General features: G+C 43.7%; 3 protein-coding genes across 4 annotated transcripts in view; 1 reads left to right on the forward strand and 2 right to left on the reverse strand.

Moving 5' to 3' along the window:
* The window catches only part of RAB11FIP4 (RAB11 family interacting protein 4), a 116,295-nt gene extending 114,432 nt beyond the window's left edge, over window positions 1-1,863 (reverse strand). For both annotated transcript variants that reach the window (XM_032199498.1, XM_032199495.1), the window contains exon 1: window positions 1,658-1,863. In XM_032199498.1, coding sequence (XP_032055389.1) covers window positions 1,658-1,801 — 144 coding nt within the window. In that variant the 5' untranslated portion in view covers window positions 1,802-1,863. The remainder of the gene's footprint in view (window positions 1-1,657) is intronic.
* A 2,745-nt stretch (window positions 1,864-4,608) lies between these two features.
* On the reverse strand, window positions 4,609-18,536 carry SCPEP1 (serine carboxypeptidase 1). The gene is made up of 13 exons (XM_032199489.1): window positions 18,479-18,536; window positions 17,638-17,783; window positions 16,635-16,724; window positions 15,577-15,732; window positions 15,025-15,099; window positions 14,752-14,824; window positions 13,767-13,804; window positions 13,466-13,594; window positions 11,872-11,956; window positions 10,964-11,077; window positions 10,178-10,315; window positions 8,430-8,593; window positions 4,609-8,306 (listed from the first exon to the last, which is right to left on the reverse strand). The coding sequence occupies exons 1-13, from the start codon at window positions 18,534-18,536 to the stop codon at window positions 8,241-8,243; spliced, it is 1,332 nt and encodes a 443-aa protein (XP_032055380.1). The 3' UTR covers window positions 4,609-8,240.
* Window positions 18,537-18,635: 99 nt separating this feature from the next.
* Window positions 18,636-24,540, forward strand: COIL (coilin). The gene is made up of 7 exons (XM_032199488.1): window positions 18,636-18,889; window positions 19,065-20,259; window positions 20,614-20,700; window positions 22,147-22,194; window positions 22,796-22,871; window positions 23,786-23,874; window positions 24,337-24,540. Exons 1-7 carry the CDS (start codon window positions 18,636-18,638, stop codon window positions 24,424-24,426), a joined length of 1,839 nt encoding a protein of 612 aa, XP_032055379.1. The 3' UTR covers window positions 24,427-24,540.

Below are 24,540 nucleotides of genomic sequence, written 5' to 3' on the forward strand. Positions count from 1 at the left end.
CCAGCCCCTCCTGCAGCCTCGATACCATGCTGACAACCAATACTTTTCTACTGCCTTCACTGTTGAGATTACCGGTTTTGTCGTCTTGTCTGTTCCATTTTATATTTTAAATATTTGCCAACTAATATACTCTGATTTACTCTAAGCTTGAGAGCACCACCTGAATGCTCCCTTACATCACACAGAACCTTCCATAACCTTATAGATAGATTTCTAAGACCAAAAAGGATTGTTATGATCATCAAAGCCATTCTGCCACAAAACAGCCTGTGGAATCAAACTAATCTTCCTCTGTGCTGCAAGAGAAAACCACCAATTTACCTCCAAATAAATGCAGCATGCAAGAAGCAATCCTGATGCAATGCATTTGGCAATACCATTTAGAAATACTTCTATTAGCTTATATAAAATTATACAACTTACAAGAGACAAATAAAACTTGAAATCAATAAAGCTCTCTACTTTTATGCATTTCACCTCCTCATTTTGCTGGTTAAAACAAGAAACTCTAGTTTCTCATTAAGAAAACGTTTAACAGACCTGTGACTACCTACAAGCAATGAGCCTCCTGCTCTTCTGATTTCATTCACAAGCTGTGTTTCATTACCAGCAGTAAGCCAAAAATGAGTAATTTGCTCCGACAATTAATGTGAATTCACTGCAGTTTTGCTGCCCCTTTGGCGTCCCTTCCGAAACTCCTTTTTTAGAGGCTCCTTGCGTTAATTTGTTTTATTATCCTTTAAAAGGCCAGCTGAGAGCAGCCGAGCCTTTTCTCAGTCCCAGCTCCACTCCCCAGCCCCAAACCTGCCGGGTGCGCGTTGTGAAGCATCAGTTAAGCGCAATAGCCCAAGAGGTCTGAGAGGGAAAGCGTTTCTTGCTTGGTTAGTTTGATCAGAGCTGCAACCCTTTACTGAATCACCTAAGGGAATTGTTTAATATCAAACACACATCATTACCCCCCAGATACGGGTCCAAACCCCGCTCTCACGGATTTACAGGGTCCTGCTGTCGTTAGGGCTCCGCTGAGCCCCTTGGAGCTGCTTGGGGCTGGCGGTGGGATAACGGAGGGCTGGGTGGATCACCTGGGGGCTCCGCTCGGTGCCTCAGGGCTGCTCCTGGGGGCTCTGCTCTGCTCCTGGGCCGCTCCTCGTGTGGCTCCCCCGCGCCCCACTGATGCCCCCGCCGCTGCGGGCGGCCTGCGGGCCTGGCACCGCCCGGAGCTGCGGCTCGCTCCGTGCTCGTTCCCCGCTCAGGACCGTGCTCAGCCGGCACGGAGCAGCCCCCAGCTCGCAAACACCTCCCCGAAAGGCTCCGCAGCCCCGCCGGGACGGCCCTGAGGCGGGGTTGGGGGGGAAACATCAAGGCCGGGCGACTCCGGGACCCCCTGAGGGAGCCGGGACTCCGGCCTGCCCTGAGGGACGGGGGCTCCGGGACCCTCCGGGGGGAGGCTGCGGGACCCCCCTGAGGGACGGGGGGAGCCCGGGACGCCCCGAGGGGCTCCAAAAGGGTCGGGGCAGGTCCGAGCCGCCCTGAGGGAAGGCGGGGAGCTGAGGGGGGGCCGGCGGGGCAGAGCGCGGTGGGAGCAGCAGGTGAACGGGGCCGGGCCGGGCGAAATCCTGGCACCCCCCATCCCCATCCTCCTCCTCCTTCTCCTCACCTCCTCCCCTTGTCCGAACTGCAGCCCCAGGGCCACGAAGTGCTCCACCCGGATGAAGCCGTCCGCATCCTCGTCGCACACGTCGAAAACCTCCTTGAGCTTCCGCAGGAACGGCAGCAGGCTCGGCGGCTCCATCGCGGGCATCACCTCAGCCGGAGGCCGGCGGCGGCGGCTACACCGGCGGCGGCAGCAGCAGCCATGATCGCCCTCCCCCGCAGCCGGTGCGGGAGGGACCGCGGGCAGGGGCCGGGGGAGGGCTGGAGGAGAGCCGGAGGAGGGCGAGAGCCGCGGGCGGAGGGAAGGAGGGAGCGAGGGAAGGAGAACAAAGGGGCGGCGCGGCGAGGCGAGGGCGGCGGCGGCTGGCGAGGGGCGGCGGGGCCGCCAGGGGGCGCCGCTGGGAGGGAGCGGCGGGGGCGCGCGGCGCCCTGAGGGGACGGGGGAAAAGGGAGGGAAACGGGAGGGGGGCGCGGGAAGGGCTGAGGGGGCTGAGCGCGGGGTCCTCCAGGCCTGGCGACCCCTCGGTTTCTCTCCCGGTTGCCACAGACTCGGTCCTTCCCTTCCATCCCCAGAGTCCCAAATAAAACTGCCCTCGCTCCTGAGAAAATTCCCGGCCACCTGCTGTGGGGAGGCCCGGGCTAAGGGCAGAAAAGCGGAGTGTGAAGAGTTGGAGGGTGGTAAAGGACAAGGAGGGCAATGGGAGCCACTGTGCTCGGGCTGGCTGAAGCACTTCTCCCCGCCTTTGGCTTAGGGCATCAGCTCAGCTGACGAGACGTGGCTGGGAAGGAAGGGATGCCCCTGCCTTTGCAGGGTTCTTCATAAAAGCCTTCTGCAACTGCTGTGCTGGGTTTTAGTTTGATCTTTCTGCTCTGTCCTTTTTTCTCAGTTTTTGGACCACTTTTTAAGCCCACAGCCATGATCTGCCAGTGAGAAGACCAGTCCAGGTTCTGGTTCCTGCAGTGTGCCTCAGACCAGAAAGGTCAGGGAGGATGGCTCGTGGAGGATGTGACAATGACTGTACCTGGCTCAGGTACATACTGCCTCTGCCAGGACATCTTTCCCTCTGTGCTTACTAAGGACAAGTGACTGTCCATCACCAAGTGACATTCTGCAGGTGATGGATAAAGCTATCCATCCAAAATGGCCATGGAAGTGCAGCATGTTTTGAGCTGAGGCAGTGTCCACTTGGCTTCTTTCAGTAGGAGAGGTTCTTATGCCCCTCAACAACCCTGAAAATCCCATAATTAAAGCAAGCTAGTGAAATTCATCTCTTTTTTTTGGTATCACTAGGAGCGTTCTCAGGAAGTTTTCTTTCTTTGAGCATATATCCCTCATCTCTGCTATGTGCAAATTCAGCGTTCAGGAAGAGGCTGACTTGACAGCTCTGTAGGCTTAAGTCAGCTGTCAATCAACAGCACAGTGATAGCACACACTGAACAGGCAGCACAGCTCCACATATAACCAGCCTCTGATTTGGTTCCAGAGCCCCTACCACCCTCCTTTAGTTTTACAATAAATACATAAGACTTATCCAGTTCCCTTACTGATGTACAAGAAGGTCTTTCCAGACCAGAAAAAAACCTCAAAGTGCAGAGATCAGATAAGATTCTTAAGAAGCAAAGAATTCATGAAGAGATGTGAAGATGCACGCAGTCTGAAAGAGAAAAGGGAAGCAAAACGTTTGATCAGCAAACTTCTCTGAAGCTGTCTACATAGAGCAGGACTCTTAGATGTTGGGACATTTAGCTTTTATCTCAGCATAGGTGAATCACCTTCAGGTTACATAGGAATTGAGTTAAGCACAACCCTCAGGGGCACCTGTTTGGAGTATTCAAAAATCTATGAGCTGGTACCCTTCACAGCTGTGGAAAGCATGCTTTTAGGGTATCAGCTACAGTTAGTCTTACTGCTCTGAAGTGAAGTTCAGCACTTTCAAAGCTTCAGTGCACGCCTGTGTCGTTGTCCCACACTGTTTGCTCAGATTTTCTCAGTGTCTCCTTGCACCATCTGACTTGGTTCTTTGTCTGCAGGTGGGCACTTGTACAGTCCCAGACAGGGAAGTGGAGTAGCACAATATTATGAAAAAAAAAGCAAAACAAACAACATAGTAGACATCCATATTTGCCATGCTCAGATGAGTCTGTCTTATGAAATCCAGTTAATTCCTACTGTCTTTATCTTCTGATGGAGGAAAAAATAACTTGGTCCAGACATGCAAGTACGTGACAATGTAGATTTAGACGAAATCTGTCAGTATTAAAGTATGTGTTATTCTAGTATTAATTCCTAAGAAAAAGGAGGAACACGAGGGGGGAAGCTCCAGGTATAGGCAGTAGATAGTATAGTTTGGGAAGTTAGTACAGAAGTCTGAGAACTGCCACACAGTTTGAATGACAGACAGAACTGAAATCAAGCTGATATGAGAGCTAAAGAGACAGCTAAATATTCTGAGCAAAGATCTGACAGCTGGGAAACGATCTGATGGTACTGAATACAGAAGAATTGTGATGTGAGATCCTGTCAATAAAGGCCCAGGATCTGAAAGCTGGGGGTGCCCCAAGCATGCTAAATTTGGGACACTGAGCAAAACATGTGCCACACACACTTGATGGACAACTGCACTGGCAAGGGACATGGGAGAGGTCAATTTTTACTGCCTGTGGATGTAGCTGGCATTACTCCTTACTGATCTCTGCTTTTCCAGTTCTCAGTAGAATACGCATGCTAGTACCACTAGGCTATTTTTCCTTAATGGTATATCAAAATAGCTGTTTAATCAGAGATGTTTGACAGCTTCTTCATTTGAGTTTTATACTATGCAGAGTAAGTATCTTATATGTTGTGAATCTGATCTTCTAAACTTGCAATAAGACTAGTGGTGGTGCTACCATCTTTGCCTGTTAAGAATGAAGAGTTCAGGAGGAAACATTTCATTGAATACCACAGGCCATGGATGCCATTCACAAGATTTCTTTATAGTCAGCTGCTCATCCATCAATGTCACTTCCATTTATTTGGTGAATTGTAATCTGGTGTCAGAAACAGCATGTAAGGACTGCATTACCCAGTACTGATGACCTTATCTACAGTTCTGGTTGCATTCCAGCAAACAGGAGCGACATCTGGAGAACTAGCCTCTCAGAACAGTTTCATAGTACAAATTCTCTCCGTATTATATATAACATCACTCAACTAAATATTGACTTATTTGACTTGCTGTATTTTGACTCAAATTCTGTTTTCCATCAACAACTGTAGCTCCGATTAGCAATATAACAGATGTGCTCTGCTAAGTAAAATGACAAAATACTACAAATTTTGTAGAACTTTCAACTAGCAAGGATCTTTGAAAAATTCTATTTCCTAAAGGCTCTCACCATGTAAAAGTTTACTTAATGGTTTGTTTTTATATAGTGTGAACGGTATTGCTTGATTTCAACAGTACTCTTACCAGATCATGAATTGGGCATATGCGTAACTCTCTGCTAGATGAACCTAGCTAGACGTCTGACTGCAGTTACCTAAGCAAACACAGCAATGCCTTCTTCGTTTCTTCTTAACACACATACTACCTTCAGAGACATTGATGAAAAAGTTTCCAAATTAGGCAGGGAATACACCAAATTAGAAAAGAAGAACATGCTTAAATACAAATGACAGTGTAAAATGGTATGTTCTGGCTAAAGCAGGCTAATCTAGCTGCTGGTTGCAACTACTAAACCTCACTGTAAATGGGGGCTGTACCCACAAAGACCAAAATATCTGTTCTATTGAAGCTACTACAAAAGTTAATCTTCTGTACTGGCTCACATACAACCATTTCCACTATGAATTCATAGGATCAAACACACATTTCCAAGTGCTAATCAGGTTCTCCCAGGGATGGCACCAACATGTTCCCATGGTATTTGAAGGGCTGCGTACTCCACCAAGTGGTCAGCCATTTCACTGCACTTTTGTCACCAGCCAAGAGAATCGTTTTGCTGGCCACTTCATACAGGGGAACAAGGTGAGTTTAGTACCAAAAATTGTATGGAAAACAGATGACTAAATAGTGTGGGATGAAGTGAGCTATTTTCCTTTTCTAGTAAGTCCTACAATCCTCCAAATGCCTTGGGACCAAGTGTTTCAGTACCAAGTGGTACATTCCAGGAGCCTCCGTGCCTTCTTTTAGGGAGAGGAGAGCACCCATCAGCTTTTCTCTGAAGAGCTCTAAGCAGTTGGGAAGGCTTATGTTTGCCTCAGGTTACAACATTTGATGGCATCTGGCAGCCTCCTGGAAGCATTAAGGGTGCTAGAAAGCATCTGGCAGCTACCAGGCCTCTAGGTCATTTCTGTCCTGTTCTTCAGGTAGAGATCTCCAGTCTTGACAGGAGATCCTGAATACAACAAAACATTTAAGATACCTAATTGTTCTGTAGACCTGAGAACTTGTGAGGGGACCAGCAATGGGTCTGGATAAGAAGACAACCATGTAAAAAGGTAACCTAGTGTAGTAGCTACAGTCATTTCCAACTCCTACCCCAAAAAGCCCTGCCAAGAGACACACAAACATTCCTCTCTGGCTCTAGCAACCAAACAACACACCTCAGACTCTTGAAGGGAAAGACCATTGTCTTACACAAGTGACCTCTAAATGTCTGCACACACCCTCAATTTATTAAAATAAAGACTGCTATTTTGCAAATCATCTAGCAGCTGCTCTTGCCTGAGGGCACACCAACCAGTATATTTTCCTTAGGCTCACTCGCCCACAGCACACAATATGTGAACTGTTCGGTAAGTTGATCCTTACTGCTTTACATATACTTTTTAAAGTTTTGTTTACTTTGCTCTGAGATGGACTACACAACATCTGAATAGGTATGCTCCATCTGTGATTTTATTCTAGCTGACTACAAGGAGTGCAATTCCTGTATTTTGCTGCATTTAGCAGCAAGATCTGGGACAGAGTAGTAAAATTAGAACATGCTATACCATGCTAACGCCAAACAGTGATTACTTGTTGCATCTCAAAACAGATTGTGTGAGCTGAGTCCAAGTCAGCTGACTAATAGGAGCTAAAGGACAGAACAAAAATATTTATGCATGAGAATGTAGGTGCAGCATCATTACTGCTGTGACCATCGACAGATCAAATTGGCTGGAGGGTTAACGGTGATCAGCATAGTCTGACTGTGCCAATGACAGTATGTCCTATGACATTCTATGCCCAAGGGAGAGGAATAAGATTCGACCTATTGCACTTACTAAAAATGTGTTTTAAAAAGGTCTGGATTTGCATTGTTAAAGTTCTCGTGAACACAGTTCAAGCAGACAACAAGAAGGAGAGCAATTATTAGGTGCCAATAGTCCAGCTGCTGGACGACTGCACATGTTTACATAGCATTATGCCTCAGTCCTTGCTAAGCCAATGCTATCAGACTTTTCATGACAGTTTCAGTTGCTGGAGTAACTGGCAGGTTGCTATTTATTTAGGATTCTGACAGCTGGAACAAGCTGTTGTGCCTCCTAGCAGACACTGATAAAGAACAGTCACTTTGTGTTCTTTAGCAGAAGTCAAATATGTCTGATCAAGTCTCTCCTTGACAGTATATTGTGTAAAAAATATTGTTTCACAAGACAAAAGGTCTCTGCAAGACTTAAAAAAAAAAGCTATCTAGAAAATGCAGTGAAGATGTTGGTTCTAGTTTGTATAGCCTTCTTTTAAAAACTATTACCTTTCAGAATTATGCTATTACTGTTCTAGTGACATTCTGCTTTTCATTCTCCAGCCTATGCTCAAAAGCTTGTAAGAGACTTCAGTTCGTTAGGACTCTTCTGTGCGAGATGGTATTAATAAGGCTTGAATTGAATTCCAGCAGAAATTTTTACTGGGTGTGCTTTAGATGTTAAAGCCAAGGAAAAAAACTTGAGTCATTAAAAGAGAATGAAAACAACACATGGCCAGATGAAAGAGGTCAAATCCTCCTCTGGAGGGGGGTGGTGGAAGCCTGAGGAATTTTGGATCCTAACTCAGGCGTCTCATCTCACTGAGATGACGGACTGTAGACCCTATTGTGCAGGTCTTCTATCCTGGCCAACTTCGTGTCTTCGGCTTCTAATCCAGCCAGGTGGCTCAAGCAGAGGCCTGAGGAAAAAGGAAGGAACATTCCACAGCCTCATGAAAAAGGCTTGCTTTCTGAAAGGAACAAACAACTAATCCATCAAGATGCAAATCAGTTTTAGTCTTGGTCTGTGAACAGACAAGAGAACATTCGGAGTAAGGCAGCTTTTTTACAAAAGCACAAAATCCTTCCAAGACAAAGGCAAAGGCTTATTGCTAGTTGTTTATGACAGAGGAGTTCCTTCTGGAAGAGTCATTACAAACAGCATTGAGGCAGCAAATCATATCTTTCTAATTCAAAAGAAACAACTCATTCAAGGAGAAATATGCCTTTTCATAAATGCTTTCACACATCATCAAGATCAGAGAAGCTGTGTGTCCAAGTACCAGTTGTTCCTGCCGCGGCTTATTTGTTCTGGACTCACATTCTGCAGTAACACAGTGCTCAGCAGGAGGCCATACCAGCTGGCCTCTCCTTCCCTAGTGCATCTGTTGGGTCACCATCCTGACCATTTTCAGGGCCATCTCTCCTTGATCAGACGGTACCTAGTATGGAGATGAGAGCACATGGTCAGCAGCTGCTGTAAAGAAGCAGGGAACGACAATACATGCATGCTCAGTTGCCTTGCAGGTATCGGTGCATCCTACCCCAATAGGTCTGTTATTTACCATGTGCCCAGCCTTAAGAATCCAGAAGAAAGCAAAGTTCTTATAGGCTTTGTGGAAAGCAGCTGTATCCGTGGATTCTGGAGACACATAAAGTGCCTTCCACCTCTGTTGGCTGAACTGGTCCAAACAGGGCCATTTCAGTTTCCGGATCCATGCCTCCTGGCCTGTTAAGAGATATGAGATTTAACAGAACGTTTCCATGTGCTCAGATTCTAAAAACAATTTTGCTCTGCCTAGAGGAATGACCAAGGCTGCAAACAATCCAGGACAAGCAGAAACAAACCAATGGAGAGGGAAGGGAAAAAGCAAACAGTGAAAATGTATGTGAAATGGAGTTATGGTGATTTTTTATAGTTGGCTGTAGGAAATCTTCCAGCTTCAAGGTACCAGCCCACTGCTGGACTCCCTCCCAGTCCAGCTGTGGTCCCAGCAACAGCTGGATTTTTTCATAAGGCTTTATTTCTATGCTCAACACTAGCAATAGGCAGGTTTGGGTAGCCAAGTGGCACATGCACCTCTTACAGGCTCTGCAGCCCTACCAATTCTGACATGTTTTGCTCAAACACCTTGAATGTCCTGCAATGGAGGAGAATCAACCCCTCTTGGAAATCCAAAGAGACACTTGCCACATGGGTTACTGCTTCTTTGTTTGCTACAGTCACTCAGCAAGAAGAGCCTAAGAAAGACTCTTTTCAGATCCCTGCTAAAGAAGGCGGAAGTCAAGGCAGCAAAAAGACCAACTCCAGGACACCAAGGGGGGAAAGGTTTATCTTTAGCCTACCTCTGAGCTACTGGAAGAATTTACACATGAACTGAAGCTAAATTTTAGCTCAAAATATGATAAAATGGAGCACCACTAACTGCTAATCTGTTTTGACAGCCTAAATACTCTGTTTTCTGACATATTGATTGCCATGTTGTTCATGAACGGCACGTGAATATCTAAGTGGGCAAAGAAACAAAGAATAAAGCCATTTGCAACACAAAAAGATGTTTATGCAGACTGTAGCTGCAGATTATCTGCATCAATAGAAAAGGCGAATGGAAGAGAGCATGGGCAGCACAAGGCGTTCCAGCAACACTTGGCCTGGCTCCCGCACTGCCACTTCATCAAGTCTGCATCTTGCAAGCAGCAAGGGACAAAGCCCTGCCAAAATGTGCAGGTGTCTATAAATGTTACTGAGCAGCAGGTGCGACCATGCTTCAACTGCACCCTCACGGACTAATTACCAACACCCTCACTGCATCTGATCTGGCACCATGCTCTCTGCTGCAGGCTGCTCAGTGAAGGCTGACCTGTGTTCTGCATCAATCTGTAGCAGGATATGGCCTTTGCCCCACAGGAAAGGATTTTCAAGGCAGAGCAGGAGAGGAGAGGACAATCTCCAAATATTTATTAATTTATTCTCATTCTTCATTTATGAAAAACTGTACTTATATACACACACCTACCCAGAATAATTCAGTGGGTTATTAGCTACCTGCTTATGGGCTTCATTGAAACAAGAAAGTACTGATGTTGCATATCCATTTCCCAACACTATAATTATAATGGAAGTAGGGAAATTGCCTCTCTCACAGGGGTGTAAGCAAAACATAAGAGCTGCTCATTTATGACTGAAGTATTTAAGCACTGCAAGTTACATAGGAGGTTTTCAGAAGACATCCAGGTACAAGTGTTACTCGTGATGACGTCCTACTCATAACCTGTTCTGTTCCCGACCTCAGTCACAAAGTCCCTTACTTACCCATGGTGTCAACGATGAGATCCAGCTGCCCGTTATAGACTGTAACATTGACATTGGCTGCTAAAAGCTGATCAACAATGTCAACGACAGGCTTCATGAAGTCCTCAGCCATGTTCTCGAAGACGTTTGTGGACTGACCTGGTTAGAAACAGAAAGGAGACAAATTTTAACTGATGAATGATGGCATCCCCAAGCTGGGACAGAAACAACTGGCCAGAGGTCTCAAAACACAGTTCATAGCTACATAAAATCCAGCTCTAGCACAAAGTATCAGCCTGTGATTTATCAGTCTGAGGAACTAACGAGAACCAGAAAGCAGCCACACTCCCACTGGAGCTAATATAGCACTGTTGTTTCTAGCTCCTATTACACAAATACAGGGTGCTGGCATCAGTTCTTTTTGCTTTTCCTTTGTTTTTTTCCTCTCTCCTCCACACCATGCAGCAGTTCATGATACCATCCTTCTGGCAAAGAAAAACTGACAGAAATTCTTTCAGCAAGGCTGTGATGACAAATATCAGATGCTGAGATGTGGGAGATCATCTTCCACTCATGAACTCATCTGCTTGGCTAAAACAGATATAAGCAGCAGAACCAGAACCATGTCTGCTATCACTGATTTGCCCATTACATTTTCATTCGTGAGAGTAAGTCTGCTTCTTAGGATGAAGGACAATGAAAATTTAATGTGACTGCTAACTACCATAAAATTTCCTCCTTTGGACTCTAATACAGTGGAAGGCGATAATATATTCATTAGATCCACACTAGAAGATAGGAAAGTACCTCCCCATTTCACACAGTCAGGAATAATTTTTAGCTTCTTTCTGATGGGTCCATTCATCAATTCATTTAGGCTGTTCTTATGCATATTTTTGACGTGGCGTTGGTAAAGTCTAACTGGAAAAGAGAAAAAAATGCTTTGAGTAGTTGCACATTTAAGACAGCCATCCTGCACAGATAAGAATTTTCAGTGTTACAGTCACAGCCATCAAACTCTTCTAGTGAAAACGTAACACCATGAAGAACAATTTGTTTACTTTTACTAGAACCCCCTGAAGTCAACCCTTATTTAGGTCATGGGATAAAACGGGAAGAGCCCAACCATCCATTTCTGCTTTTAGCTAACACACTACTTTTTCAGTTTCTGTTTTAGCCACTTGGCACAGTTTCTTCTCCTCAGCAGACCAGTTATTTTAGAGTTGTAATGCTTTACTCTAGGGAGTTGACTGTGCTGTTCACCTTCCCAGCTGAAGCCAAGAGAGAAAGAGCTTGAAAGAAATTCAGTACATGTGCTTGTTTTCACACAGATGCATAAGCACCACGAAGCCAGAGAGTCTAATCAGAATATTTACATGAATGGGACGTTTTTGTATCCTAGCTTGAAGACAAATGAAAGGCATTAACAGGAAGTAACTTAGAGGTCATAAAACTTGTGTCGCAATTACGCTACTTCCTTGGAGTAATCTGTGCAGAATGTGTAGGTGGAGGTGTAATCTATAGAGGGGTTACTCCACATTCCTATTCATCCCTATCTATGCAAGAGCTATCAAGTTCTGCTCAGGAGAATATCCTTTGGATCTGACGGTCCCATTTTAAGGATGTGCTAAACTGATGCTGTTCCCACTATTGGAGTTGATGGTAGGTGAATGCAACCAGAGCCTCAGAAGTTCAAGTACTTAAATCCAACTTACTGAGATGAAGATTTTCTTGTTCATTTGTGTTCATTTCTGGAACTTCCTTAGTCATGATGTTATAAAAGTTCACATTGTCTGTGTTCTGAAAACACAAGATAGTTTTTGTAACAGTGTTACTGAAACATTTCTCAGATCTGAGGAACAGAATTCCTTCTGAAAAGAAGAGGTAAGGCCTAAATAAAGGACCCTGTGACCTACCATTTGTCTACATATCAGGAAATTATTTATGGAAAAACTTTGGCTCTACATTTGCTTTGAGAATGGTAAAGAGTTTTCTCAAGTCTCTGTTCACACGTGGTTTGTGCCAGAGATGCTACTTCTCTAAAAAAGGTGTGAAGCTACAGAAAGCCCTACAGCCTGCAAATGACTGCAGATTCTCACAACTCATTACAGAGATATTTACAAGTGATACTTTCAAATGCCCTGTTCTGCTAGATCTAGTCTAGCCCAATGCCGAGCTCTTGCTCGACATCCTCCCACCCTAAAACCCTTCAATATCCCAAATGCCTCCTTAAGACAGTGGTGATAGGTATTCATCATCCCTCTTTTGGAACTGCTGACATCTAGACAAGTCTGAGAATCATTAAATGACAGCTCCGATACAGACAGTAGACTGACTATGTCCAAAGAGTGATCAGTGTGATCACCGTTGCTATTAGCAAAGTTACTCAAGATTCTTGAAGCTCCCCTTTATTTAATTGTCAAATCTTAAAAGTTATGAGGCTCAGGTTAGGAATGAGCTCACAACAGCCACCCTACTGGAACTGAAATGCCTGCACCCTTACAGTGATCAGAGCCAGAACGGAAAGACAAACATGTTTGAAGAGAAAGGCAAAATGGGAACCACAAGTTTCTAACAAGAAGTAAGAAGTGAAACCAACTGTGTGCAAAGCACTGAGAAAGAAAGAGGGGGGTGGGACGCAGCTCAAGATTAGTCTTTCAGTTTGAGGAAGCTGTAATTTTACTTGCACTAAAACTACAAATACAAGAAAAGATTGAAATTTTGGAGCAACCCTTTAACAGGAAAAATTAGAACAAAATTTTACCTAGTTTTTAAATTTGAACTTGTTAAGTACTAAGATGCATTTACCCACAGTAACAGAATATAATTTGATGTTCCTTTCCATCTTATGCTCCTATTGTACTTTTTTAAATAGAAGATTTAAACTTAACTTGAAATGTGTGCCTTCCTGGATGTAGTTTTCAACAGTCAAAACAAAGCTTTCAAGGAGACATAGCCTGATCAAGTTGAACGTAAGTTCTATAGAAGTCAGTGGGACTAGTGGCATGCTAAAAATTAGGCATCTACTTAAATGATGTGGCGGGTTGAAACCTTTGTGCAATACTGCAAGCCCATGAGGATTGCTCCTCCCACTGCCTCTTATAATCACACAGCAGCGCACAGCAAACAAACAGCTCTTTTACAGCAGCAGTATCATAAAACACATACTGGTGGAAGTGACTGGTCAGGGTTTGGAGGATGCACACCAAGCCAGTGCTCATAGAAAAGAAAACCTGGCATTGGGTGCTCCCCCAAGCACCAGCTATTTGTTAATGCTGTTAATATCTTGTTAATTCGTTAATATCTTACCTCTTCAATGACACCTTCAGCCTTGCTCCAGAGCTCAGTGGCCAGGCCATATTGATTTTTATTTATGGCATCCATTATTTCTTTAGCAACAGCAGTCACCTCTGCTAGACCATGATCATCAAGGAGAGACTAGAAGAGAAATGCAGTAGCAGCTTTAATTATAATTCCACATTCAGTTCTCATTAACAGTCTCCATGCATGAGAGATTTTATACCAATTAAGAGCCAACCTTAAAATCAACCTCCATTTATACTATATGGTAGTACAAGTTCTCAGAAGACCAAGAGCTTAAGGTACTTACGGTGCTATAAAGATAGGGCCCCCAAGACAGCACCGAATCTAAAGAAACAGAACAGATTTCAAACATCTACATTTTTGCCATATGATTTCCTTTACTTTTCCTTTATTGTAGCAGAAATGGTCATGACAAAAACCACACAGAGATACGTTACTCAGTGAAGAATTACTGTCTGCTCACTTTAGTCTGAAGCTTACATGCCATGGAGCAGTCTCTTTACAAATCTCAAGAACCACTAAGACTAATTCAATGCCATAAACATAAATTGGTGAAATTTATATAAAGCAACAGACATGTCCTTACCAAAGCATTCTCACCCCAGCACTGCAGCACATTGCTACAGCATGGGGAGAGAACGGACAAAGTCTAAGCATAGTCTAAACTAATCTATTTGAAAATATTTCAGGGAAAAAATAGTTATAGAACTAATCTTTTTTCTAGCAGGATAATTTATAAGGTTTCAAGGAACAGATGATCCTTCTAAGACAGGCAGGAGTTGGCTTGATACTGTCCCATGTCACAAAGAATCTGTGGAGCCTACCCTTGCAAATCTTACTGAAGACCAAGAATCCTTTTCTTTTTTTGGCCTTCACCAGACACCCTATCTTCTCCAGGTCAGCAAGCACATCAGTTCCCTAGCACAAGGTCTCCTTGTGAAAACAGTGAGAAAACTTCAGTTGCAACTTTGTGGATCATCTAGTGGCCACATTTTATGTGCAGTACTCTTATCAAAACACCACAGACACAGCAGAGATTTGTAAGGACATTTCACCACCACCTCAATAAAAATGCAAGTGTGCTCCTCATTGACTTTGCTCTCAGACTGTTCATGACTTAGATCTATTCTAAAGATACATTCAATCAGCTTGCAATACTAAAGTATTTATTTTTGGTGATTTGATTTACCAGACTCACTAGAGATTTAAGTCCCTTAAGGCAGGGCTGGCATTTTTGACTGTAGATACCCATGAAACGATTTTAAACGTACCCAAAGGAGAAATCCATGAGTCTCCAAGAGCAGTCCCAACAAAATTGCACTTTATACTTCCTTTTTGAACAGCCTTGGTGAGAAGAGGAAAAATAAAAACAAGCCTTCTTTTAGTAAGAAATTCACAACTCTAGAACCAGTTTTCCTTATGTGAAAAACAAAAATGGGTTATTGGCCTGACTTAGGCAAGAGGCACAGCGTATTCCAGGAAATACTAGTATTGTAGAATACCACATTTTAAAGTGAAAAGTGAACTACATCCCAACTACTTACCTCATGAAGCGCTAAGGCAATGCCAGCAGCCATTTTACCTCCGTAAGATTCAGAAAATATGTAGAATGGGATGGTCTGGAAAGAAAAACCACACAATGAAGCCATTAGACAGAGGGCAGAACATATCCCCAACCCTCTTCCGCCATCCCACAGAACCCAGGAGCTTGCTTGTCACTTCTCACTATCCAACACTGGAGATTTTTGACTCTAAGTTGCAGATAAGATTTCCACAACATACTGGTGTAATTACCAGGAGTTTTGAAGTGGGCACTTCAGTATTTTGGAACTAGGAACAGTCATGTTCCTACATGCTTCTCAGGTCACAATAGAAAACAACACACCCTTTTGATTACCTAGCTGGTGCCTAAGACAGAAATTCAAGATACCAGTTATAAATTGTGAAGAATCAGAGGCAGTGCTTACATCTGCAGTGCCTCGCCCCACCGCTGCATGCTGCCTAGTAGCAGACATCTCCTGTTCACCAATTCCTTTTGAGAACTATTTAACAATCAAATAAAAATAGGATTCTAATCAATAATTCAAATCACTTACCTGGAATTCTGTTCTATGTGTGAAAAAGTCTCTGAGAAAGACCATCATATCAGAGACTACTGTGGTAAGGTTTTTGGCAAACAAGCTGCAGTCATCCACATAACTGAATCCAGTGCCAACAGGATTATCCACAAACAAGATACTGGCTGCCTGCAACTGTAAAAGCGGAAAGCAAGTTTCTGTGAAATCTCAGTTCAGCTAACAGTCTAGCAGAGCACCACTACTGTAAACTGTGGTTTTGATGCACAGAAGTCTAACAGTCACCATATCCCTGACCCTGAAAGAACCTGCCAAAAAATTAGGTACAAGTCCAACACAGGAAATGGTACAGGTAGGACTTGTCTGTCAGATGTCAAATATGCTATTGAATAGTGCCAAGTTGTATAGTTACAAGTGTTTACGTAAAAATCAATAGATCAGCACAGAGATAGCCAGCATGGCTCAAAGCAGTACAGCTCATACAAGAGAGGTACAACATGAAGTCTTTCCATTTCCTAATCTGTAACAGGAAAGGCGCCCAAAAATCCCAGTCATTCAAGGGCAGATCATCCATGTGATCTAGGGATCTCCAGAGTAGTTAAGGCTATTGGTTGTCTCACAGCACAAATATGTTCTGTTGAATAAACCTTCATAGGCAGCTATAATTATATTACAGCTGGTTTCCCATGAAGGTGATACTGGGCTTGTAATTACAATCCCTTGGTTATACGTTGCCAGCCACCCAGAAAAGCCTTCATGAGTGCATGCAATGAAGCAAGGATTAGAAATAACATCCTCCTAGAATTTCCCTGCTCTCCGTTTCCTCAGACATGTGCAACTCACAGATTCATGGAAGCCCAGCCATATTCCACCAAATCAAATTAAGAGGCTACTTCTTCAGATCTTAACAAGGCTACTCATATAAGCCATTTTTATTAACCACATCATTTTAAGATGAAGTATCATAGTTCTATTTAAATGAAAATTATTCTGTGTGTGCTTTTGCCTAACAATCTTTTGCCTACACAAGCAACAAACATTTTTCAATCAATTATTAGGAGCTGAACTCTCCACTATACCCAGGTTGTATTTCTTGGTTTCATTTCTTTGTCTAACGGACCAATCTCTTCAAAGTTCCCAAATCCGCAGCCTGAAGCTCCTGGACCTCCCTAAGGGGAAACAGCAAATGACAAGTAAATTAGAAGGCAGCATGGTAGAGACATGAAAGACAGGAGAACAAAAGCAACCCCCTAAGCACAACCTATCACGTGTTTAAAGAAGTGGCCTTTGCCCTACATGTTAACTTGCAAAGAAGGCTCTCTTCCTCATTGTCTTTTCATTATGCGTACACAAGCTATTTCTGAACGGAGAAGCAGTCATCCAGTTGTGAAAGCATCTAATGAGTTGCATGATATGAGTGCTGTTTGAAAACCTTTCCCCTTAATCCCCTAATATCTAATGCAAAAAAATAGGTAAAAACAGACGTTTGCAAATGATTATTTTTTTCTCAGCATGTACAGCACATGCATTTCACTCTGAAAAAATAACATGAAAAGGGAAAGGACCAAATCAAGCGATTATATTCAACATTAATTTCTGAAATGTAATACTGGAAGTGAATGTGGAGCACACACCACTGACTTTTATGAGTTGTGATTGAATGGGACCAATCTCTAAAACAATCAGTCTCTCTGACTTGTTTCCTTACAGCAGTTATCCTACATCTCTGATTGTTTTGTCTACTCTCCCTCTGAACATCAGTTAGGCTGTAAACTCCTCGGGAAAGTTGCTGTGACGCCTCTAAGTACTTGTCATGTCTGGCACAAAAAGCACTACTGTTATTTGAAAGATAAGAACAGCTGCTATTTCTGCAGTTTAACTCTATGAGTAGTTGAGGGCATCACACAACTGCGGAATGACACTTTAATTATTTCTTGCTAACCTGAATGCTTCCTTCACAACATGAAGCATTAGAATCAGACAGCTTTGAACACTACTTCTGTCCAGCTGTAAAGTACTTACCACACTGAACCAGGCGCAGATGGAAAAAGTTCTTGACTAAGTGCCTTTACCAAGCCTTACCTGAAGCCACATTATGAGAGGTAGCTCCGTGAAGTCCTTGGTTGGGTTGTTTGCGTAGTAGAGCCACCAGAACATGTGGGCTTTACTTCGGACTTGCACATATCCCCACAGCTCTTTGGGCTCTTGGGGTTGCTTCAGCACCACACCTTGGGGGTAAGAAAAACAAACACTGAATAAAACAACCAAACAAACAGCTAAGTCCAAAAGGTTCAGCTGCGGGCTTTCTCCCAGATTTGTTCCACAACGTTACATTTCAATCTCGGGTGTGATAATTAGAGGTGCTTCAATTAAATAAATTACTGTAAGAATCATACTTACACGCCCGTGGCTGATTTACCACCAGTGAATGCGGTTAGGCGTGCAATTAGGCGCTCGCTTCCCAGCGCCTGACAGCGCAGCTGCTGCGGGCACAGCACCGGGCAGCCGCTGGGCCAGGATTGTCACAGAGACACCGAGAGGCTGCGGTGGGCAGGGGGCTCCAGAGGCCCACCCGGCCCAGCCCCTGCCCAGCAGGGTCACCCAGAGCACAGGGTGGCACCCAGGCGGGTTTGGGTATCTCCACACGCGGCCACCCCACAGCCTCTCTGTGCAGCCCGTTCCAGCGCCCCCTCACCCGAACCCTTTCGAGTTCTCCCTCCCGCGGCTCCCTTCACACCCGTCACCCCTCGTCCCGCCACTGGCCACCACCGAGAAGACTTTGTCCCCGTCCTCTTTCCAAGGTCCCTCAGGTGTTTGCAGAGCTCGATGCGATCCCCCCCCAGCCTCCTCCCTGGGCTGAGCGGCCCCAGCCGGGTGTCCCGTCACAGGACCGAGCCCGCCCCCCAAACCCCCCATCCCGTACCTGCCGCCAGCGCCGCCAGCCCCAGCCCCAGCACGACCCCTGCCCGCTGCGGCGCCATCCTCCCGCCGCTGTCACGCGGACGGCTCCCGCACCGCCCCTCCGCCCTCCTCTGCCCTCCTCTTCCTCCTCCTCCTCCTCCTCCTCCTCCCGCCGCAACATGGCGGCGCCCGGCGGCTGCGGCCCGCTCCGCCTGCGGCTGCTGTTCGACCACCCTCCACCGTGCAGCCCGGGCTGCGCGCTGTGCTGGCTGCTGCTGGAGCCCGGCCAGGCGCGGCTCGTCACCGACCTGCTCAGCATCATCCGCCACAGGTTCGGCTTCAGCCGCCGGGCCCGCCTCAGCCTCTTCTTGGACGGGGCGCTGCTGCCGCCCACCGAGAGCGCCCGCCTGGTGCGGGACAACGACGCGCTGAGGTACGGCCGGGGGTGGGGGGGGGTACGGAGCCTGATCGGGGGGGCCCTGAGGGCCCTATCGGGGTCCCCCCAAAGGTTCTGCAGGGTTTATGCCGGTACCGGGCTGGGCATCCCCGCCCCAAAGGCCTGCAGGGTGCCGCCTGACCCTGGTGTGTGTCTGTCTGCTTTTTGGCAGAGTGAAGCTGGAAGGGGTACTCGCGGACAGCGATGATGAAGAGGTGGATGATGAGTTCTCCTACACGCCAAACAAAAGCAAAAAAAGGCACAAACGAAAGCAGAAAGAGGAGGAATTGTCTAGGAGTGAAGATGACAGGCGTAAAAAGGAAAAGAAGAAGAAGAAACAAAGCCCCGAGTATTCCTCTTGTAGAGAAGAGGCCTCTCTAGATATTTTGGACTCTCAAAAGAAACACAAGAAACGAAAAAGAATGGACGAAGTTAGTGGGAGTAGACTCACAGAAGGTAAGGAAGAGAGCCCTACTGACCGATCTAAAAAGCTTAAGAAAGCAGAGAGGGAGAAACAGTTGGCAACAAAAACAAAGGATGGAAAGCACACAAAGGTCGCTGCAGCAAAGGCGGCTTTAGAACGGAAAAATGACAGCTTTTCTTTAAATTCTGGTAAAAATAACACCAAAAAATTGACAACAGAGACCAGGAAAAAGAGGGTGGGAACTTCAGATTCCTCCAGCACGTCGTCTGACAGCGACAGCAGTGAATTAAATATAAAGCAAAATAAATCTTCCCATAAATCTGCAGTGGCAACACTTCCCAGAGACAAATCCCAAGCTGCTACAAACTCTGAGGTGAAAACTGCTGTTTCTAATAAAGTGACTGTAAAATCTAAAGCTGAAAATTCCACTAAGACTGCAGTTAGTAAGACTGTTAAAAAATCCCAGTCCTCTAGTGAGGATTCTGACTCAAGTACAGAGGATGAGAAAGTGGCACCAGCACAAGACAATACCACAAAGGAAAAGTCATTGCCTAACAATGTAGCAGCTGTAAAAGCCGGTTCCAGTAGTGCTCCCAAAGCAAAGACTTCCTCTTCAGAATCTGACAGTTCAGATTCAGAAACACTTGTTATTAAAAAACCCACAGCAAATGCTGGAATGAGTAATTCCATAGTAAGAAACAGTACTAAACTGTTGCCAGCCAGTATTCAAGGACCGGTCGCCAGCCCAGGTCGTGGAAGGGGGCGTGGAACAGGAGAGGATAACTTCTGGAGAGGACCTAGGGGCCGTGGGTTTCGTGGGATGATGAGGGGCCGAGGTCGTGGGAGAGGAGAAAACCCTGGCTTCTTCTATAACTACAGCAGTGAAGGCCAGAAACAGAGGCAGATAAATGAAGCTGTGACAAATACTTCTTTTCTTGTCCAGGTGAGTGATTTATGCAGTCATTGGTCACCTTTCTCTTGCAGATCTAACTGTACAAAAAATGTATAGGGTGAGAGTAGTTCAGAAAAGCAGAAATAAATAAGTAGGAGAAAGGTTGATGGGTTGTAACTTAGCGATGGATCTTAACTTAGCAAGTCTGATGTTTACAGTACTTCCATGTATCAGCCTGAAGGAATGTTTATGAAACAATACTTAAGAGACTGTATTTTCTATCTCAAAGCACTCATACACGTACCTTACTATTCTCAGAGCTCTTACGTTCCTACATCACAAACATTGTCTTCCGTTTTTATAAAAACAGTAATCAAATCAATGGGTTTATTGTTTGTTTCACAGAATGCCGTGGAAGTCCCCAAGAGAGACTATAGTGTATTACCTCTTCTAGCTGCCCCACCACAAGTGGGAGAAAGAATTGCTTTTAAGGTAAAGAACTTTGAAATGCTGACTGTTACTGGGCTAAAATTGCTTCACTTGGGCCGCTCTAAATTTTGCATGATATGATAAAAATGGTGTAGTCCTGACAACCAAAAGCTTGCACTTTAGGATATGATCTTGCATTGTTCAGGGACTGGTACTGTAAAAGTATAAGGATTAAGAATCCATAAATTAATTTTAAACTTTTTTTTTCTTCCAAAACTTTTTTTTTAAAGTTCAACAAGTGGTTCAGAGCGTAAAACTGCTTCCAAATGTTTGTAGGCTCTGAAAGCATTCGTTCCTCTTGCTGTCCTTCTAACCTAATACTTTCCCATACTATAGAAAATATTACAGGTTCTGTTCTAAAAATTCTTTTCTGACTTAGATTTTTACAAAGGTTTTGAGCATACAAATAGGGCTAGGTAATTCTGTCCTGAAGCTAGATAGGGCTACGAGGGAGGAGTTTGAGTGTTTGCACAGTGCTTGAATCACCTGTATCACCAGGCTTTTCCATTCTCTGGCAGCACCAGCCTCCCATCTCCCCAGATAACAGAGCATTGCCTGTACTGCTGTAATAAAACTCATATTCAAAGATATGAAAGTTTTCTTGAGCTCGCATGTGCTGGCTATCTGTTGCAGATCATGGGATCGAGATGAGCTGTGCTCGCCAGTGGCATAAAGGCAAAATCTTGGCTCTTGTTAAAATCCTTCACAAAAAGAAAAAACAAATCCTTTTTTAAGATTCCACATTGTGGTTGGACTTGGTAATCTTAGGTCTCTTCCGACCTAAAAGATAATATTATTCAGTATCTTAAATGCATTTCTTAAGACTTGCCACATTTATACAGCACAAAGAAGTGTCTCTGCGGTTGTTTCAATGTGAATTTCCATGTACAGCTGTACAAAGACTCCCTTACGTGGCACCCAATCAGGTCACGAATAACTGAGCTTTCAGGCTTTATCTTCTCAAAGTTTCTCTCTATCCTGAGGATGGTTTCAAGGTTTATGTTTAAATATAAGAATGACATAAAGAAGCATTACCCCTCTCCTATATGCAAGGAAAGTCAGTGTTAAAATTAGATGTTATTAAAAAAAAATAAAAATCCCTCTGTTATTATTTCTCTCTGCGGCGTTTCTAAAATATTATTGCAAAGCTTACAATAAATAACAAATAATTACACTTCACCGCAAAATAAAAAAAAGTAAAGAAAAATTAAATCACTGGAGCTGAGGAGACTGGATCCTTCTCCTTGAGCTCATTTCACAGCCTGACCTAAACAGAAATCCTTCAGAGCAGTGAGTCCTGAAAGGCTGCCTGGGACTGTGATAGGTGTCAGGGTCTAGGAGTAGGAGACTTGGTTCTTGCACTTCCCTCTTGCTGAAGAAGCCAAGTCTGGGTATAGGTGGCATCTTAAAGGATCATAAGTTGTAACTTATTTGTGTTTCTTTCAACAGCGCTTGGAACTAACTGAAAATTACAGTCCTGAAATTTCAGACTATAAGGTATTGTTTTTCCTTCTCCCTAAACCCCCCAACTCACTGAAAAAAAATATTATAGGTGAGGTAAGACTTAAATATTTTGATGTTCTATAGTATTTTTCTTCTTACCTGGTTGAGTCTGCAGATGATTCCTTTTGCAGAAGTAAAAATTAAAACCTAAAACCCAAAGCTAGCTGAAAACTACGTGAAGCTGTTAAAAAAAAAAAAAACAAAAAAATTATTAATGATCATTAGTATTTTAGAGATGACAGAAAAGCAGACCTTCAAGTACAAAAACGTAGCTGTGTTCAAGTATACTGCTCTTTGAAGTCAAGGTAAATTCTTGGTATTGGTGTATGTAAAATTCAGTACCTACTTGAAATAACTTGGTTTCTTGGAAAGTACTGATTTAAACTACAAGGATAGTGACAGTATCATGACTGTATTGATACTTGTAACTGCAGATTGCTAAATGTTAATACCTTACAGATTTTGTATGTAGAGATAGAAGTATGTCTGTTAAATTTTTCTAATTGTGATCAAGTATCAGAATGGTTGTAATATGGAATGGTTATCCAGTGCTGAGATGTGTTATATCAGATTCTTTTCTTGTTGCCTTATACAGGAGGGGAAAATAATCAGTTGGAATGCTGATAAAAAACAGATCGAGCTTGAGATCCTATCGTCTTCAACAAGCCAACGTATGTACCCTGGGACACTGCATGTGCATCACCTGAAAAATAACTAATCTCGGGCACATTTCCCACTCCATGAGCATTTCCAATTTCCTCCTGTTCTTTTTCAACCTTCCTGCCCCCTCCAAACTGCCTCTCCATAAAGTCTATTTAAATCGAGAAGTTCTGATGCTTGCTAGTCTTAAAGAGCATGCTCTTATATGCTTGCAAAATGAAATTTCTCCAGTCAGTAACTCATTTCCATTGCTGTTTCATTTCCTGAAAAATTAAAAAGATTATGTAGAATTCCAGAGAACGTTTTAGGTCCTAATATTGTTATTTGTGAAGTCAGTGAAGTCACTGTCTCCACTGGATGTGAAACAGAGCCTATACAATGACAAAGTGCACTTCAGAGACCCAGAAATATATATGTGTATGCTGCAGTTGAGATTTATACCACCATTAATGAATCATTATCATATGAGCATTTTTCTCAAATGTAGGCAGCGTATTGTTGACAAACATTTTTCATGCGTAGTTTTACTAGGTAATTACTTTAATTTTGTTGTGTAGAGTTCAGTTCTCCTTCAGAGTTTTGTTAGTTACAAACATTGCTGATATGATATATGTTTAAAACTCAAAAATAGGCTAAAGAGGGTTCATACAAAGTGGATTAATAATGTGAGGCGTGGGTACTGCGTTGTGGAAAAGCGTAACATAAATACAGAGTAATGTCACAGCTCAAGTGGTTCCTTGAACCTCTGGAGCCTCAATTATTGCAGCAGTTTAGACTAATAATTTAAAATTAACAAAACAAACCAAAACAAACAAACCAAAAATGCACAGCTGTGCTTGACTAGCTTTGCAAACATGATGAAAATGTTAACCTTTTGCTTCTTGTTCATGTAACTAAGAAGCTTTTTTTTTTTTTTTTTTTAAAGCTGCTAAAGAGCCAGGGAAATTTGATCTGGTTTACCAGTCTGCAGATGGAGCTGAGCTGATAGAGTACGCTGTTCCTCATGATACAAAGGTATGTGCATATCTTGTTCGCACTTCCTGCTTTATGACACTGTTCTTCTCAGTGGGATTCCTCTTATTATAATACATCTGATTGAAAGCAAAAATAATTGATCCTTTCTAGCAAGAATCACAGAATGTGTATGATTACAAGATAAGAACTTCATGCGTGTGTTTTCAATTAACTAGATTCAAAACCAGTCATCAGACAGTGTAACCATTTAGTTTTGGCTAACAAACAATATCACAACTAGATAGAGCATCAGTTCTTAAAAGGCTATTCCTTTGAGGTAGCCTGCCTGATGCACAAGTAAGGAAGACTGAGATTCACTAAGATCACCAAATCACAGGAAGAATCTATGATCTGTGATCAGTAGTGCTGCTGTTCAAGTCCAGACAAAGTATAATGTAGAACAAAACTGCATCTGCCTGTATACTTCATACATGCTAACTCTTGTCTGTATTTTGCTTTCAGATAACTGAAAGTTGGGATGCGCTGATAGAACCAAGACTGATTGTTGAGACTCGAGTTAATGGATCAGGCATTGAAAACAGAGCAATCTAAGATGTGAATACATGTAAATAATCGTATGGACTTGTTTTGTGAAATACTGCCTTCGAATTCTGAGGGCAGCAGATGCACTGGTGAATATTTTTAATAAATGGTTTTGAAATGAAA

The sequence above is a fragment of the Aythya fuligula genome, chromosome 18 (assembly GCF_009819795.1).
Source record: "Aythya fuligula isolate bAytFul2 chromosome 18, bAytFul2.pri, whole genome shotgun sequence".
Taxonomy (NCBI): Eukaryota; Metazoa; Chordata; class Aves; order Anseriformes; family Anatidae; genus Aythya; species Aythya fuligula.